At 38.0% G+C, this 14,630-nt stretch overlaps 1 protein-coding gene across 1 annotated transcript in view; it reads left to right on the forward strand.

The window, feature by feature from the left end:
- Positions 1 to 14,630, forward strand: part of COL14A1 (collagen type XIV alpha 1 chain) — a 124,819-nt gene that overhangs the window by 59,608 nt on the left and 50,581 nt on the right. The window contains exons 19-26 of the mRNA XM_009277215.2: positions 2,763 to 2,892; positions 4,432 to 4,554; positions 5,974 to 6,123; positions 6,790 to 6,906; positions 8,765 to 8,911; positions 11,208 to 11,282; positions 12,628 to 12,767; positions 14,160 to 14,283. Of these exons, the coding sequence (XP_009275490.1) occupies positions 2,763 to 2,892; positions 4,432 to 4,554; positions 5,974 to 6,123; positions 6,790 to 6,906; positions 8,765 to 8,911; positions 11,208 to 11,282; positions 12,628 to 12,767; positions 14,160 to 14,283 (1,006 nt within the window). The remainder of the gene's footprint in view (positions 1 to 2,762; positions 2,893 to 4,431; positions 4,555 to 5,973; positions 6,124 to 6,789; positions 6,907 to 8,764; positions 8,912 to 11,207; positions 11,283 to 12,627; positions 12,768 to 14,159; positions 14,284 to 14,630) is intronic.

Genomic DNA, 14,630 nt, shown 5'->3' on the forward strand with positions numbered 1-14,630 from the left:
GCTCACAGCCCAGAAGGCCAATGGTATCGTGGGCTGCATCAAAAGAAGCGTGGCCAGCAGGTTGAGGGAGGTGATTCTGCCCCTCTGCTCTGCTCCAGTGAGACCCCACCTGGAGTCCTGTGTCCAGCTCTGGAGCCCTCAGCACAAGAAAGACACGGACCTGTTGGAGCAGGTCCAGAAGAGGGCCAATGAAAGTGACAGAGGGATGGAACACCTCTCCTGTGAGGAAAGGCTGAGAGAGTTGGGGTTGTTCAGCCTGGAGAAGAGAAGGCTTTGGGGAGACCTTAGTGCAGCCTATCAGTAGTTAAAGGGCGCTTATAAAAAGATGGCGGCAGACTTTTTAGCAGGGCCTGTTGCGACAGGACAAGGGGGAATGGCTTTCAACTAAAGGGGGGTAGATTTAGACTAGATATAAGGAAGACATTTTTTACACTGAGGGTGGTGAAACACTGGCCCAGGTTGCCCAGAGAGGTGGTGGATGCCCCATCCCTGGAAACATTCAAGGTCAGGTTGGAGGGGGCTCTGAGCAACCTGATCTAGTTGAAGATGTCCCTGCCCACAGCAGGGGGGTTGGACTAGATGACCTTTAGAGGTCCTTTCCAACCCAAACTGTTCTATGATTCTGCGGTCACAATTCAGCTTGATCTTTGAAATTAATCATGTGCATAAATACTTTACTGAATAAGGAATGACATAAGATTATACTTAAAATTAAGCACATTTTAAACAGAAGGAATGTATTTTATCTTGTGGATTCAAGCACCTGAGAGGTGCAACACAGATGTCAATAAAACAACATAGATGTTCAATTTTTAGGGGAGTGTTTATATGTTTAAGTACGTTTCTTAAGCAGAACCCAAAAGTTTTGTGGAATTTGGGCTTAAAAATACTATAGTGTGACAATTCCGTGGTGGATGCTTAAGTTTTTTGGCTCTGATTTCAGTGATATAAATTTCAGTTACTCTTCCTTTTAATAAAAATACTAATAAGCTTTTTAATCCTTGATGCAATTGGCTGAAAGTCAGGGACTAGAAAATGTAATAGAATACTTTTCACTACGAAAGGGTCAAGCCCTAAATTGCATGTATGTTCTTGGGTGTGCTGTACATACGGGAAGGATCACATTTTTTTTTCTTCCTTAAAGCCAAGAATGTTTCTCACTGCTGAAAACCATATTGTTCTGTAGAAGATCTCTGATGTGCACATGTGGAAAAGAGAGAGTTCTCAATGCTTGCATCCCCTCTCCTAAACACCCAAAAAAGTTGGTTGTTCTTTTTTCAGAAACTTGGTTTGTGTGTTTTGAGTATATGTATGGAAGAGTTTAGGATGGGAATCTTTCATGCACATGTATTTAGATGGTTTTGTCCAGTTTTGATCAATGAATGAAGTACTTTTTTGAAAAGTCTCAACACCTGGATGTACTAGATTACTTTCCTTCTGTGTATCACTTGCCAAAATTAGAAGTAGTTTGAATGTATCCTGGAGCATTAAAAGTAGTGAGAGCTTTCTTGTCTGAGTGTATGCTTCAGAAAATTTTGCTCTGCCATCATCACATGCATCAGTCTTCTTTGAAACAATAAAACACTTTTAGGCTCAGTTTATGCTTTTTCCCCTTGAGTTTAAGGGGCTTATATGTCCCTCAACTTCTTGGCAAATATGTGCAGTTGCTGGCTCAGGTGATAGATTCACACAATGGACGTGGGCCAGGGAGGGTCTAAAATATGAAGTTGGACCTTGGGACTGTTGCTTCCAACAGTGTCCCTTCAGAGCACAGGTTTGGTGCAGGAAACATAGGATTGGTTTCTCTTTTTAACCACATCTACTCCATGTGCTAGGTAGCTCCCATTCAGGCTTTGGAGGCTCTCTGAGATTAAAATTTTACTGACAAGTTAAAAGATTGCAAGGCTTTACTTGGGCACTTCTACCACCACTATTGTAGTACTAGTTTTTGAGGCTCTGGATAAAATATAGTAATCTATTGAAGAGTTTCAGAAATAGCTGCTTATGGGGAAACCTTGTACTATATTAAAAGCAGCAGTGCTTAATTCAGTGGCTTGAAACATTTGCTCTAGCACACCCAAAACTGCCTGGAGGGATTTCTACAGCTTCTTTACTTCTACTGGGTTGCCTGGTTGGACTTCTGCTGCAGATCTTCCATGTTTCATGACAGTTTGGGATCCTCTGCTATTTGTGGGATGTACTCCTACTTCCTCTCCTAAATAGCTACCTTCATTTCCCTGTCCCCAGACTAGATGCAGATGGGACAAACGTGTTTTATTCCTGCTTGCTCAGTTCATGCTTCCCGATCTCCTGTATTCATTTTCATTCCTCCCAGGGAAGGATTTTCTGTCCCCAAAGAACATCAACCTTTATTAATGGGCATAGTTTTGGACAATCATATTCATGTCAAGAATAAATACAATAAGATGATTTATTTTGTCTGTACAGTAAAATTGTTTAAATACTAACCATCCATATAGTACCAGTGGTTTATGGAGCTGTAGTGGCTCATAGGTTTAATATAAAAATGTGTTATCCCATAGGCACATTCTCCTTTTTATTTTTCTCAGGTATGAGCAGTAGATCTGTTAAAAGGGGGGAAAATTTAATTCTTTTATTTTACCATAGAGCATCAGAAATATTTAAAAATGCAAGCTATACAGCAATGCTAGTAGAATGTGGTGTCAGAGATTATGTAAGATATGAAAAAGTTTTGGCCCTAGTCATTAAGCTTGATTGTTTCTGTTATTCTGACTATCCAGGTAATGGTGCCTGGGAGACAAAACACTCTTCTGCTTCAGCCTCTGCTGTCTGATACAGAATACAAAGTTACCATCACTCCCATCTATTCTGATGGGGAAGGAGTCAGTGTCTCAGCTCCTGGCAAAACTCGTAAGTACAAACTTTCTGCTTGTCTTTGGCCAGGATATGCATGAAGAAAGGCTTACTCTTTTGGCCTTTTTTCCTTGGCTGTAGTAATATATTTTAGTATAAATGTGGGTTTATTTTGCCTGACTTATATCACTCAAGAGCTTTATATTAATCTCAGTTCATTGATTTATAAACAATGGGTTGCTTCTAATTGACAGATTGTATTTTATATTCAAATACTGTGAGTCTGCAGAAACTTGTTGAGTAATAAAGCTGGTAAGTCCTTGATAGATGGTCCACCAAGGACAAGCCAACTAATGCAGAAAATAAAGTAAACAATGCCTGCTGGGATAGTATCAAACCAACCATTGTACTGTTAGATTTTCTTTTGTGTGAGATCATTACTTCCTAAAGGTCATTAGAAATGCTGCTGAACTTTTTATAAAAGTGATTGCATTATCTCTAGAGTTCTGACCAAGTACCAAAAGATTACTCGGCTGTAGCTTAAGTTCCCTCTTTACTGTATATTGGTAAAAAAATCATCTCATTGTGCACTGCTAGTCATGATAGTATAATTTTATTGAATTTACATAATTTCTGCCTATATTGAAGTGCTATTTCTACAGACACTTAAGTCACTTGTAAACCATTCCTTTGATTCCATTTGAAAGTGTTAAGTGTTCACAAGAGCAGGATTTATACATTAAAAACTTTAGTGCACTTGGGTTGAAAGAAACTGTATAAATACCAGATAATTATCTCTGAATTGTCTCATGTTTTTAAAAAACTGTAGGGACAAAGTTGGGAATTAATTTGCAAATTCATTGTTTGTGGAACAAATTTCATAATTAATCTTTGGTATAACTTGGTATAACTTTCTTAAATATATCAATATTAATTGACTGGCATAATGCCAAGGAAGAATTTGATTAAAGACTTCAATTCTGGCATTTTTAACTGTAGATCTGAGAGTACTGGCTATCTCACTATTTTCATGTGCATGTCTTGAGTTTTATGCATGTGTTTGCATGAGACAAACTTGTAAAAGCTCAGTTTGGTTTCCTTTTAGTACCCTTATCTGCTCCTAGAAATTTACGTGTCTCAGATGAATGGTACAACAGATAAGTCACTTGTAAACCATTCCTTTGATTCCATTTGAAAGTGTTAAGTGTTCACAAGAGCAGGATTTATACATTAAAAACTTTAGTGCACTTGGGTTGAAAGAAACTGTATAAATAACAGATAATTATCTCTGAATTGTCTCATGTTTTTAAAAAACTGTAGGGACAAAGTTGGGAATTAATTTGCAAATTCATTGTTTGTGGAACAAATTTCATAATTAATCTTTGGTATAACTTGGTATAACTTTCTTAAATATATCAATATTAATTGACTGGCATAATGCCAAGGAAGAATTTGATTAAAGACTTCAATTCTGGCATTTTTAACTGTAGATCTGAGAGTACTGGCTATCTCACTATTTTCATGTGCATGTCTTGAGTTTTATGCATGTGTTTGCATGAGACAAACTTGTAAAAGCTCAGTTTGGTTTCCTTTTAGTACCCTTATCTGCTCCTAGAAATTTACGTGTCTCAGATGAATGGTACAACAGATTACGTATCAGTTGGGATGCCCCACCATCACCAACAATGGGTTACAGAATTGTCTACAAACCTATCAACAGTGAGTTTTTAAACTGATTTTTTTGGTCATTTGTTTTTGACTGTACAATGTCTTGACATCATCTTTTGCTGAATTTTGTACTTAAATCTAACAGTAGCAGTTACAGCCTTGAAAGTAGTATTATTTAGGTGTCTCAGGTTTTGAAATGAAAGTTTCATAGTCACAGAACGATACAGGTTGGAAGGGATCTCTGGAGATCATCTGGTCCAACTCCCTGATCAAAACAGGGCCAGCTTGGAACAGGTTTCCCTGGACCTTGTCCAGTCATGTTTGTAATATCTCCAAGGATGGACATTTCAAAACCTCTCTAAGCATCTCTTGCAGTTTTTTACTACCCTCACTGTGAAACTGTTTTTCCTAGTATCTAATCAAAATTTTCTATGTTGCAAATTTTGTCTATTATCTCTTACCATCTTCCTGTTGGCCTCAGAAGAGATTCTGTCTCCATCTTCTCTACCCCTTCCCATTAGTTAGGTGTAGGCAGCAGTAAGATTCCCCCTTAGACTTCCCATCTTAAGGCTGATCAAACCCAACTCTTTCAGTCTGTCCTTTTATGTCATTTTACCATGACTCTTTCTATTTATTTCAGAGGCTACCTTTGCTCTTTTCCTGTACGTCTCTTCTGAGTTCTCCTGTCCTTCATCTTCCTTCCCCTTACAATGCAAACCAAGCTTTAGTTTCCTTGACTTTTACTCCCACCCTACACCTCTCAAAAAACTTGCCATTTTATGCTGTCAGTGCTGCATCCCTTGCCCACCTGCACATTGCAGCTAGACGAGGCACCCATTCTCCTTCAAATTTCTTTAGAAAAACACGGTCCTCTATTGAGAGTGAAACACAAATGTGTGACCGTTAAGGGACTAAAATACTGTCCAAAGACAATACTGTTGCCTGGTTTCTGAAATATATCCAGAACAGCTAAGAGAGGTGACAAGGGAGCTGTTTGCAGTTCCGAATTGGGAAAGTCTTATTCTTTTCTATTTTCATTATCATTTTTGCACAGTGTTAAATGATGCTGTTGTATAAGAACCCCTTAGGGACTGTTTTGCTGGCTGGCATCTGCTGTCCCCCCCGTTGGTCCTGGCACAGCATCAAACTGAGGAGATCTTTGGCTGCCTATTTAGGGCAGTAGTAAGTCACTGAAGCAGAACAAAAGAATCTTAACAGATGCCAGTGTCTAGCCCTGCCCTAATGAATCCCACTGCTGAATTTCCCAAGTGTTTTGTGGCTTCTGTCCATGCAAGGACTGAGCAGAGTGTCTTTGGTTTTGTGTATGGTAAAAAAAAAAAGGCAAAAAAAAGAAGCAGTCACTTTAGTTAGGAGCACATGTAATTTTGGATATGTCTTAAGATTTGTTTTAACTACCTGCTAATTCAATGGATGAGCAAATGATTTTCTAATCTATTTCATTTTTTGCAGTCCCTGGTCCTGCGTTGGAGACCTTTGTAGGGGATGATATCAATACCATTCTCATTCTAAATCTCTTCAGTGGAACGGAGTACAGTGTTAAAGTATTTGCTTCATACTCAACAGGCTTCAGTGATGCCCTAACAGGCGTAGCCAAAACCTGTAAGAATGATTTCATGCTCTTCAGATCTCTACAGGCTGTTTTTTGCTATAACTATGGTTTTGTGCAGCTCCCTGAATATATTTTCACATGGAAGACTTTCTCAGTTGTGTGCAAATTGTTTTCCTGAAATGAAAGTCTCTTTTTTTATCATAGTATATCAGGCTTTAAAATAATCTGCTGGATGTTAGCAAGACAGGGGTCATAAAGCAGATGTTGTTATTTATCAGCCAAATGTATTTGCATAGTAGTAGATATAAATCTCCTTAATGGAAAGTCTATTTAGTCTTTTTTTTTTTTCTAGCTCCATATATATATAACCTGACAGTCTTTATATATCTAAGCCTCAATTTTAAATTAGATCTTGAAAGAAAGATTGCTGTTATAACGATATTTTTATACTTATTTGTAGTAACTGAATTTTTAGCAGTGTTCATTATTTAGTCTTAACTAAATTGACTTACGTTCCAAACTTCTGGTCTAAAGATTCACTTTTTTTTTTCTTTCCTGTTTTGGATTTTCTTGACATCATTTTTTTTTTAAGTAGCTTTTGAAATTATTTGTTAGAAATGAATTGACACAAGTGTTTCACTATAATTCTTTTGCCATTTTGTCTTGTATGTCTTATTAGAGGAGTAAATCTAATTTTTTTGGTATTTAATTTTCAGTGTACCTGGGTGTGACAAATTTGGATTCCTATCAAGTCCGCATGACTAGCCTCTGTGCTCAGTGGCAGCTTCACAGACATGCCACTGCATACAGGGTAGTTTTAGAATCGCTTGTGGGTAAGTTGCTAAATCATTGGGTATGGACCTACAGCCTAACCCAGCAAATTGAATTGCATAAGTTAAGAAATTGTATGCAGTCGGACCTGTAGACTGGCTTCTGAAATACTGGAAATGGTAGATAGAAGAAAGCTGTGTACACACTGAAAGTTTCAGGACTAGAAGTAGCATTCCTGTCTTTTTATATCAAACAGATGTTAATTACTTGTCCTTTTTATGGAAGGGATTTTTATCTATCAGTAGAAGATAGGTGATTACCTGAGCTTTTCACTGGTGTGAGGGACAGAAGATGGATAAAGGATGAACTGAATACATCTGAGGTTATAAATAGACCGTCAGTGATAGCTCTGTAGGATCAGGATGGACATGGGAGGAGGGCAGAAGGGTAGGGAAAGCTCTGACTGAATCCAGACCATGCTCACAGGGCCGGAACAGTGTCCAGTTTTGTCCTCATTCCGTTGATCATTAATTATAGCTTGTAGTAATGTTACTTATCTGGAGAAACATGAGCTATTTTTATGTGGCAACACACGGTGTCTTGATGCTTTTAGCACTGACTGTGTAGAAGGTGAGTTACAGCCTCTTCCGTCTCACTGATTCTCAGGTGTAGCCAGAAGAGGTTATGGAGAAGTCACTATTTGTGCAGACTGACTCTCTTATCTTCAGTAGACATCAATGATCTTTTGAATGGTGACAAATTAGAAGCTTGGATAACTTGAGAGAAGTGTAGTTAACATTTAATGGGATCTATCAAAAGTATCATGAAAAATAATACTAATTTGGTTGCAAAAAAAATGACCTTTCTGCGGAATGGCAAATGGACGGTGATACGGTTTATTTGAAGGCCTGGAATACAGACAAGCTGTTCAGAAAGCAGAGATCTTGGCTGGCATAAGACAGCACAGATTTCCTTCTCATCCGGGAGCTAGCCAACATTCTGCTTTCATCATATAGAACTGCCAGAATTGTTTTAACTGAGCCAGAAGAGCCTAAATGTGAGCAGAATGAGCTAAAGTATGAACAATTGCTTCTTATTAACATTTATCATGAAGAGTTTTGGTTGTCAGATTGGTTGTGTGTCACATTCAGGCAGTGATCAATTATTTTTATACTAATGTAACACCTCCTGATAAGCATCAGGTGTTTTTTCCTTGGCAGTGAATGACTGGCATTTTTTGTATATACTCTGTAAAATGTGACATCAGTTGCTTGTATTTCACTTCTTTCTGCTACAGATTATGAATTGTGCTGAAGGTTTTCTTACTGTTATTAAAATATGCCTTATGCTATTTCCAGTACCCAGGCTTTTTCCATTGTCAAAATGTTTTCCAATTCAGAATTTAGCAGAATTAATTTCAGAACGCTGTAAATACTATTACTTAACCAACTTGTTAAGTGGTTACTAAGGGAAGCTGGAATACAATATCTAGTTCGGTCTCTTTTGCAATTACTAAGCACATCACAGACTCTGAGAACCAGAGGCATAGACAAAGGATGTGGTAGAATTACATAACGCAACAATTCCTCATTAGACTCTGATAATTTAGGACCAGATCCAAAGCCCATTGATGACAGTGTTAGTGTTTTTTATTAACTTCAGTGCATAGGGTGAAATTAATCTTTTTTCCTGCAGATGTCTGACACATCCCTCAGCTCCTACTTAATATGAGAAATGAAATGTTAGAGACCTGTGTAGAGATGAATTTCCAGAAATAAGGCAGCATGTAGTTTATTAATTTATGTCAACCACTTGCCCTTCATCTCCTGTCATGTCCCCTTCTTATCTCAGACTTAAATTACATTATTCAATAAAACAGTAAAGAAAAGTATGTTTTAATGGTTTCTTTTATAATTCCAGATGGAAAAAAGCAAGAGGTAAATCTTGGTGGAGGGACACCTAGACATTGTTTCTTTGAGCTGATGCCTGGAACTGAATATAAAATCAGTGTTCATACACAGCTTCAGGAGATAGAGGGCCCTGCTGTAAGCATCATGGAGACAACATGTGAGTAAAATAGATCAGAGATCAGCCAGCAGTGATAATGCTTGATTGCTTCTCGTGTTTTGCCCTTTGCCCACATATGTGCTATTCCTACGCAGTTTCCTTTAGCTGAGTTTTGCATTTTTCAACTACATTGTGACTCCTCCACAGAGGTGCAGGATTCTTACACCAATGCTGTGTATTACTTGTGAAGGCACATTCATCAACTGTATGGGACTTCTTAATGAGAATGAAACAGGGAGGATGGTTTAGCTTTCTTCATAAAAAGTCCCACTAGGGGATACTCTGAAAACCTGTGACTTTGTTTAAAAAAAAAAAAATCCAGAAAAATCATGCAAACAGAGAAACTTTTGTATCCTGCAGCTCATTATTTAGTGAAATTTCACCAGTGTCTGAGTAATTTGTAGTTAGATGGGACTTTGATACCCAACCTACTTAGGTATTTTAAAACAAACAAACAAACCAACCTTTTTATCATTATTCTCAAATACAAGACAGGCAAAAAAACCCCTCACAGCTATTTATACACCTATTTATGACGGCAAGATCCGCCTCTCATGAGTTCAAAATACTGCAAAACAAAATACAGGATGAACAGTGTGAATATTTTAACATTATCTTTTTTTTCTTTGAGCCCATTTTCAATCTCAGTGATACCCTTCTTTTCACACTATATTACTAGACACCACAATACTGTTACCCTTCTCTCGGTAGATAATGTTTATAATTTTCCTTTTCAAATGAACGCTCCTACACTTATGGTTTCACATAGGAAAAACTTGCACAGGTGCATGACTCCACTTCTTAGTTGTCCAGGGCTCATTCTCAGAGCAATGAGGAACAAGCCAAGTTTCTTCTGCTTTTTGGAGGAACTCCTTTTTTTGTGCTCTGCAGTTCAGGGAGTTAGGAGACATAAGGAAGAACACACCTTGGCCTACATGTCCATTTGAGAAAGATGGTTTGTGATACAGATAAATTATTGTATCACGTCAGAAGACGACACTCTTCAAGGTGACCTGTACCTCTCTGGTGCTTAGAGAGCAGCCTTTCAAGTCACCTTACTGCAGCTCTGACCCTTTCTAAATGGAAGCTCCTGTTCTGTCTGTGGCCATGGAGGTCCTGGGCATTAGTTTCTTGTAGGTGTTTCAGAGTCTTGGCTCTTTCTCTTGTTGAAGCCAATGGGAAAACCCACATCAGTTGCAGTGGGAGTCAACTTCGATGTGGACCTGAGGCTCGTAATGAATCCTGTTTGCACTAATCTTTCTCAAAGATAGGTGTCTTTTCTGAAGTTGTATCTAACTCTATCCATTGTCTGTAAACATAACTTATATGTTATAGCAAATAACAAGTATAGTCTTACTTGAAGGAATGCTGTTCTGTCACCTGTGGCTTCTTACGCTAATTGCATTGAAAAAAATTGGAAAAAATGACCTTGAACGAAAGCGGCAGCTTTTTCTAAGATATGGTTGTGGAAGTCAATACATGTGCATGTTATCTCTGAGAATTCAGCCAAGACTGTATTGAAAGGCATGAAATAGAGCTCTTGCATTCAGCAAAGCTGTCAATCAGTGATCATGTATTCAGTGAGGTTTCTGGGAGGTTGTCATTCTGAAGCTTATTTTCAGGAGAAGGATGAGAGAGAGTAACCAGTTTTCAGAAACTCTGTATAGTAACCTTAGTAGAAGTTGCTGCATGCAACAAAGCCACAGTCCTGTAGAGTTGTGGTCGGAACTGCATTTCTAGCTGGAAACATAACAAGGTTTTCCACCGAATTCAGGAAAATCTTGATAAGGACAGGCTGTGATCTGCTCTGAGTGTAGGCACTGGCTTGTTTTGCACTGTATCTTTGTATTTTGATTGCAGGACTAAAATCTTCTTCCTTCCAGGGTCGGTAGAGACCTACTTTCTGTGACTAAGGACTAGTTGTGGTCAGAAAGGAAAAGGACACTGACCTTTTACAAAATGAATTATGGATACTAGGTCAAGAATGGGGCTGCCACATGTTTTACTACACTGGGGAAACCTAAAAAGGGGGCAGTAGTTCAGTTGTATCACTGTATCATTCGCACTGAAGTGCAGCCATTAATTGCTCTGTAATAGTACTATCCTTTTTCAGGTGGTCAGTAGAGGAGGACATTACATGCACACGCTCACCTACATTTCTCTCCAGTTGCATAACTAGTTGATTAGAGATAATGAATTTTAAATGTGGAGAAGAGTAGAAAATGCTGTGTTTAATACAGATAAAATATATTGGGCTTTTAAACATTTGTTAATATTCCTTTCTTTTATTCTCCAGTACCATTTCCAACTCAACCACCAACAACACCTTCAACACCACCTCCACCACCTACAATCCCTCCTGCGAAAGAGGGTAAGTGCTGCATGTGTGGGTTTCTAATAATTTTAAGGTGTTGATGAAATGTTTTTCTGCTTCTGACACTCTTTTAGATCTGTGGGGATCAGATTTCAAAATGCATTTGCTATGACGACACTGTTAAAGCAGCTGGCTTAAATTTAATGAGCCAAAAATCTGACATCATTATTGTATTGTTGACATTTGCAGAAAGGAGGGTTAATGTGTTAGATTTTCTTTTTCCAGAACTCCTAAACAATACATATTTTACAAGTGAAGCAGATATCCTAGGGTAATTAAACTTCTAAAACAGAATTTTTTTTAAAAATATATCTACTTTAGGTAATAAGGAAAGTATTGGCCATGTTCAATCTCTTCTCTCTTTAAATGTAGACTTCCTTCTATTTATCATTTGAACATGTAGTGTTTTGTAGAGAGTCTCATAAATATTACTGTCAGGGGAGCATTCTTGTTGGAGACTGAGGGTCACATCTGTCAGCTTGAAGTTGGTGGACCAAACTGACATACAGTAATAGAGCAATTAATCCATAAGTATAGAAAAAAAATACCTTGTGTGTGTCTTTTACAACTGCATAGCAGCAGATGGTTTTTTTTTTAATCCAAGGAGTAATCAGTAGAAAACTAGAAATACAGGTATGTATCTTCCTGTCCCATTCTCTGAATTTAGATGAACATTTTTCTTCAAGATGAAATATGTTGAAAAAATAAATTTGCTTTGAGACTGTTTGTTTCTGACCCCAAGCAATAGACTTGGATTCTGTAGAGCATTGAAGGCTCCCAGTTCCCATGAAAGCATGAGCAACTCGTGTGGGCAGGTGTACAGCTCTGCAGGCCATTTTACATAGGAACATGCTGGAATAAGATAAGATGGGGGAAACCTGCATTGCTCCTAAATAGTGCAGTTAAGGGGGTGAGCATTAGGCACTACAGAGCTTAGGGTAACTTTTTGGATGGACTAGTTTCCCACTGGGAACCTCCACAGTTGAGATTCTCTCATCTTGCTTACTGTGTCATGCTAGGAGTCCGGGGTTGTATAAGTTCATGTGTGGCTTTACTTAACAACCTAAATAGAAATGGTTAGCCTGATTTTAAAGAACTGTTATGGCCTTGAAGTGTATTCTGTGATAGGATCTGTCAGTGCAGACCATTCGCCTCTTGCAGAGCTCAGCTGGTTCTACACCTGCACTGAAGTCAATGCCAGCAGGTCTGTTTGCTGAAGCATTATTAACTAACATTAAACAAGAGCTTTTCATGACAGTTACATTTTCTTAAGTGATTTATGAGATTTCATGAGGAGTTGAGGCATTGCCCTAATTCCAAAATACTTGCTTTTCTTTCTCAGTGTGCAAAGCAGCCAAAGCTGACCTAGCATTCCTGGTGGATGGGTCATGGAGCATTGGAGATGACAATTTCAATAAAATAATTAGCTTTCTCTATAGCACTGTTGGAGCTTTGGATAAGATTGGTCCTGATGGAACTCAGGTAATCTACGTGTAGAGAGACGGAGGGCGCATGCACTTAACAGGGTATTTTAGACTGGCACCAGAAGTGAAATTAATCAAAAAGTAATTGACATAATGTCACAGTTCTTTTGAAAAAATAAACTGCTTTAGGACAGCATTTTTTTTTCAATATCTTCTTTTATACACACCATATGGTGAAATTCATGATATGAATTTTGCTAGCATGAAGGCTAAGTATCATTTCAGTCTCCTTTAAATCATTCTAATGTGATTTAAGTTGTGTTACTGTTTTTGGTATTGGTAGTCACTGTGGTGTTTATTCCTAAATAAGCTAAAAATGGCATTGATAAGGAAAATTAAAAGTTCATTTATTTAAAATCACATGCTTTACAGAGTCTACAGGGCTTGAAATAAAATACAGTATTTACAGTGATTGTCCTATTTATGTATTTGTTTAGAGAGATGCTTGAATCTGCTCCAGAATAGATTATTGGCAAATACAATACTTTTTGTATTTGTTACCTGTATAATACGCAGTTTGGGATAGCATTCAAAATCATAAAAATGATTTTTAACTTGTTCAAACACTGAAGAATGCTCAATTTTTACTATTTCTTGCTATACAGCTATTTTTCCAGAATATAGTCCATGGTGCTTCAGAAACTTAGGCACAAGCTTAAGCATGTGAATAGCTCCTTTTAAACAAGGGACACCACTTATAAAATATGAAGTTTAATATAAGTTTTGTGATTTGTAGGGGTTTAGTGTATAGTATTGAAATACAGGATCTGGACTAATGTAGCATCATATTTGGGAGAGGCAATATTTTAGAATATGTTCTTGCATCTTTCTATTACTTGCTTCAGTATTGTTCCCTAACTTACTCATGTGCAGTTATTCATTTGTGGAGACTGAATAAAGTCCCTGCTACAGGATCTCTAATGTAGCATCATATTTGGGAGAGGCAATATTTTAGAATATGTTCTTGCATCTTTCTATTACTTGCTTCAGTATTGTTCCCTAACTTACTCATGTGCAGTTATTCATTTGTGGAGACTGAATAAAGTCCCTGCAGTTCTGTGTATGAGTAACTGCACATGTGTGAGCAGCTGTAACTAGGATTTTGCTTTTGGGCTCGATTGGGAGTGCTTTTGCCAAAGTGGGTATTACTTTTCTCATCCTGTTTGCTCCAAAATGAAACCAGAAAGTGTTAGGTGGTTGCCAAGGCTGCAGAGAGTAAAATTAAACTTTATTTAGTGAAAGCTTCTTAAAGAGAAAAAAATTCTGGCTTCAATTTAAGGATAAAGTAAAGTTACAAGATAAATCCTTGTTTTAAACACACTGGTTCACTTACTTTTTGCTTATACACTGTGTGGTGCTTTAGTAATGAACACATCTTCTGTGTGCACAGGTGGCAATAATTCAGTTCAGTGATGATCCCAGGACAGAATTTAAATTGAATGCATACAAAACAAAAGAGACTCTTCTTGAAGCTATTCAGCAAATAGCCTACAAAGGAGGAAATACAAAAACAGGTGAGAAAGGTCATGATTATGATGCAGATTTTCTCCCTGCTACTCTCTGTGCAGTATTTTTCCCATTTGCTAAGTGGTTTAATATATCAGTGCAAAACCAGTGAGAACACAGTATCTCCACACTGGAGGTGAAAGGTTGGGCTTTGAAGTTAGAAAGTCTTCGTAATCTGCAGTTTACACCCTTCACCCCCTACTTCTGGGTATTCATCCCTCTGACCAACAGTGATGTCAAGGATCAGGGAGGAAGGGAGAGAGGCAGCTAGGCAGAAGTGAATGACTTTGGGGATTGTGGAAGGTGGAATGGGGAGTAATATGAAATCAGCTTGGCAAGTGGAAAAGCCGGGGGG

Source organism: Aptenodytes forsteri, unplaced genomic scaffold, assembly GCF_000699145.1.
Source record: "Aptenodytes forsteri isolate BGI_AS27 unplaced genomic scaffold, ASM69914v1 Scaffold49, whole genome shotgun sequence".
Classification (NCBI taxonomy): Eukaryota; Metazoa; Chordata; class Aves; order Sphenisciformes; family Spheniscidae; genus Aptenodytes; species Aptenodytes forsteri.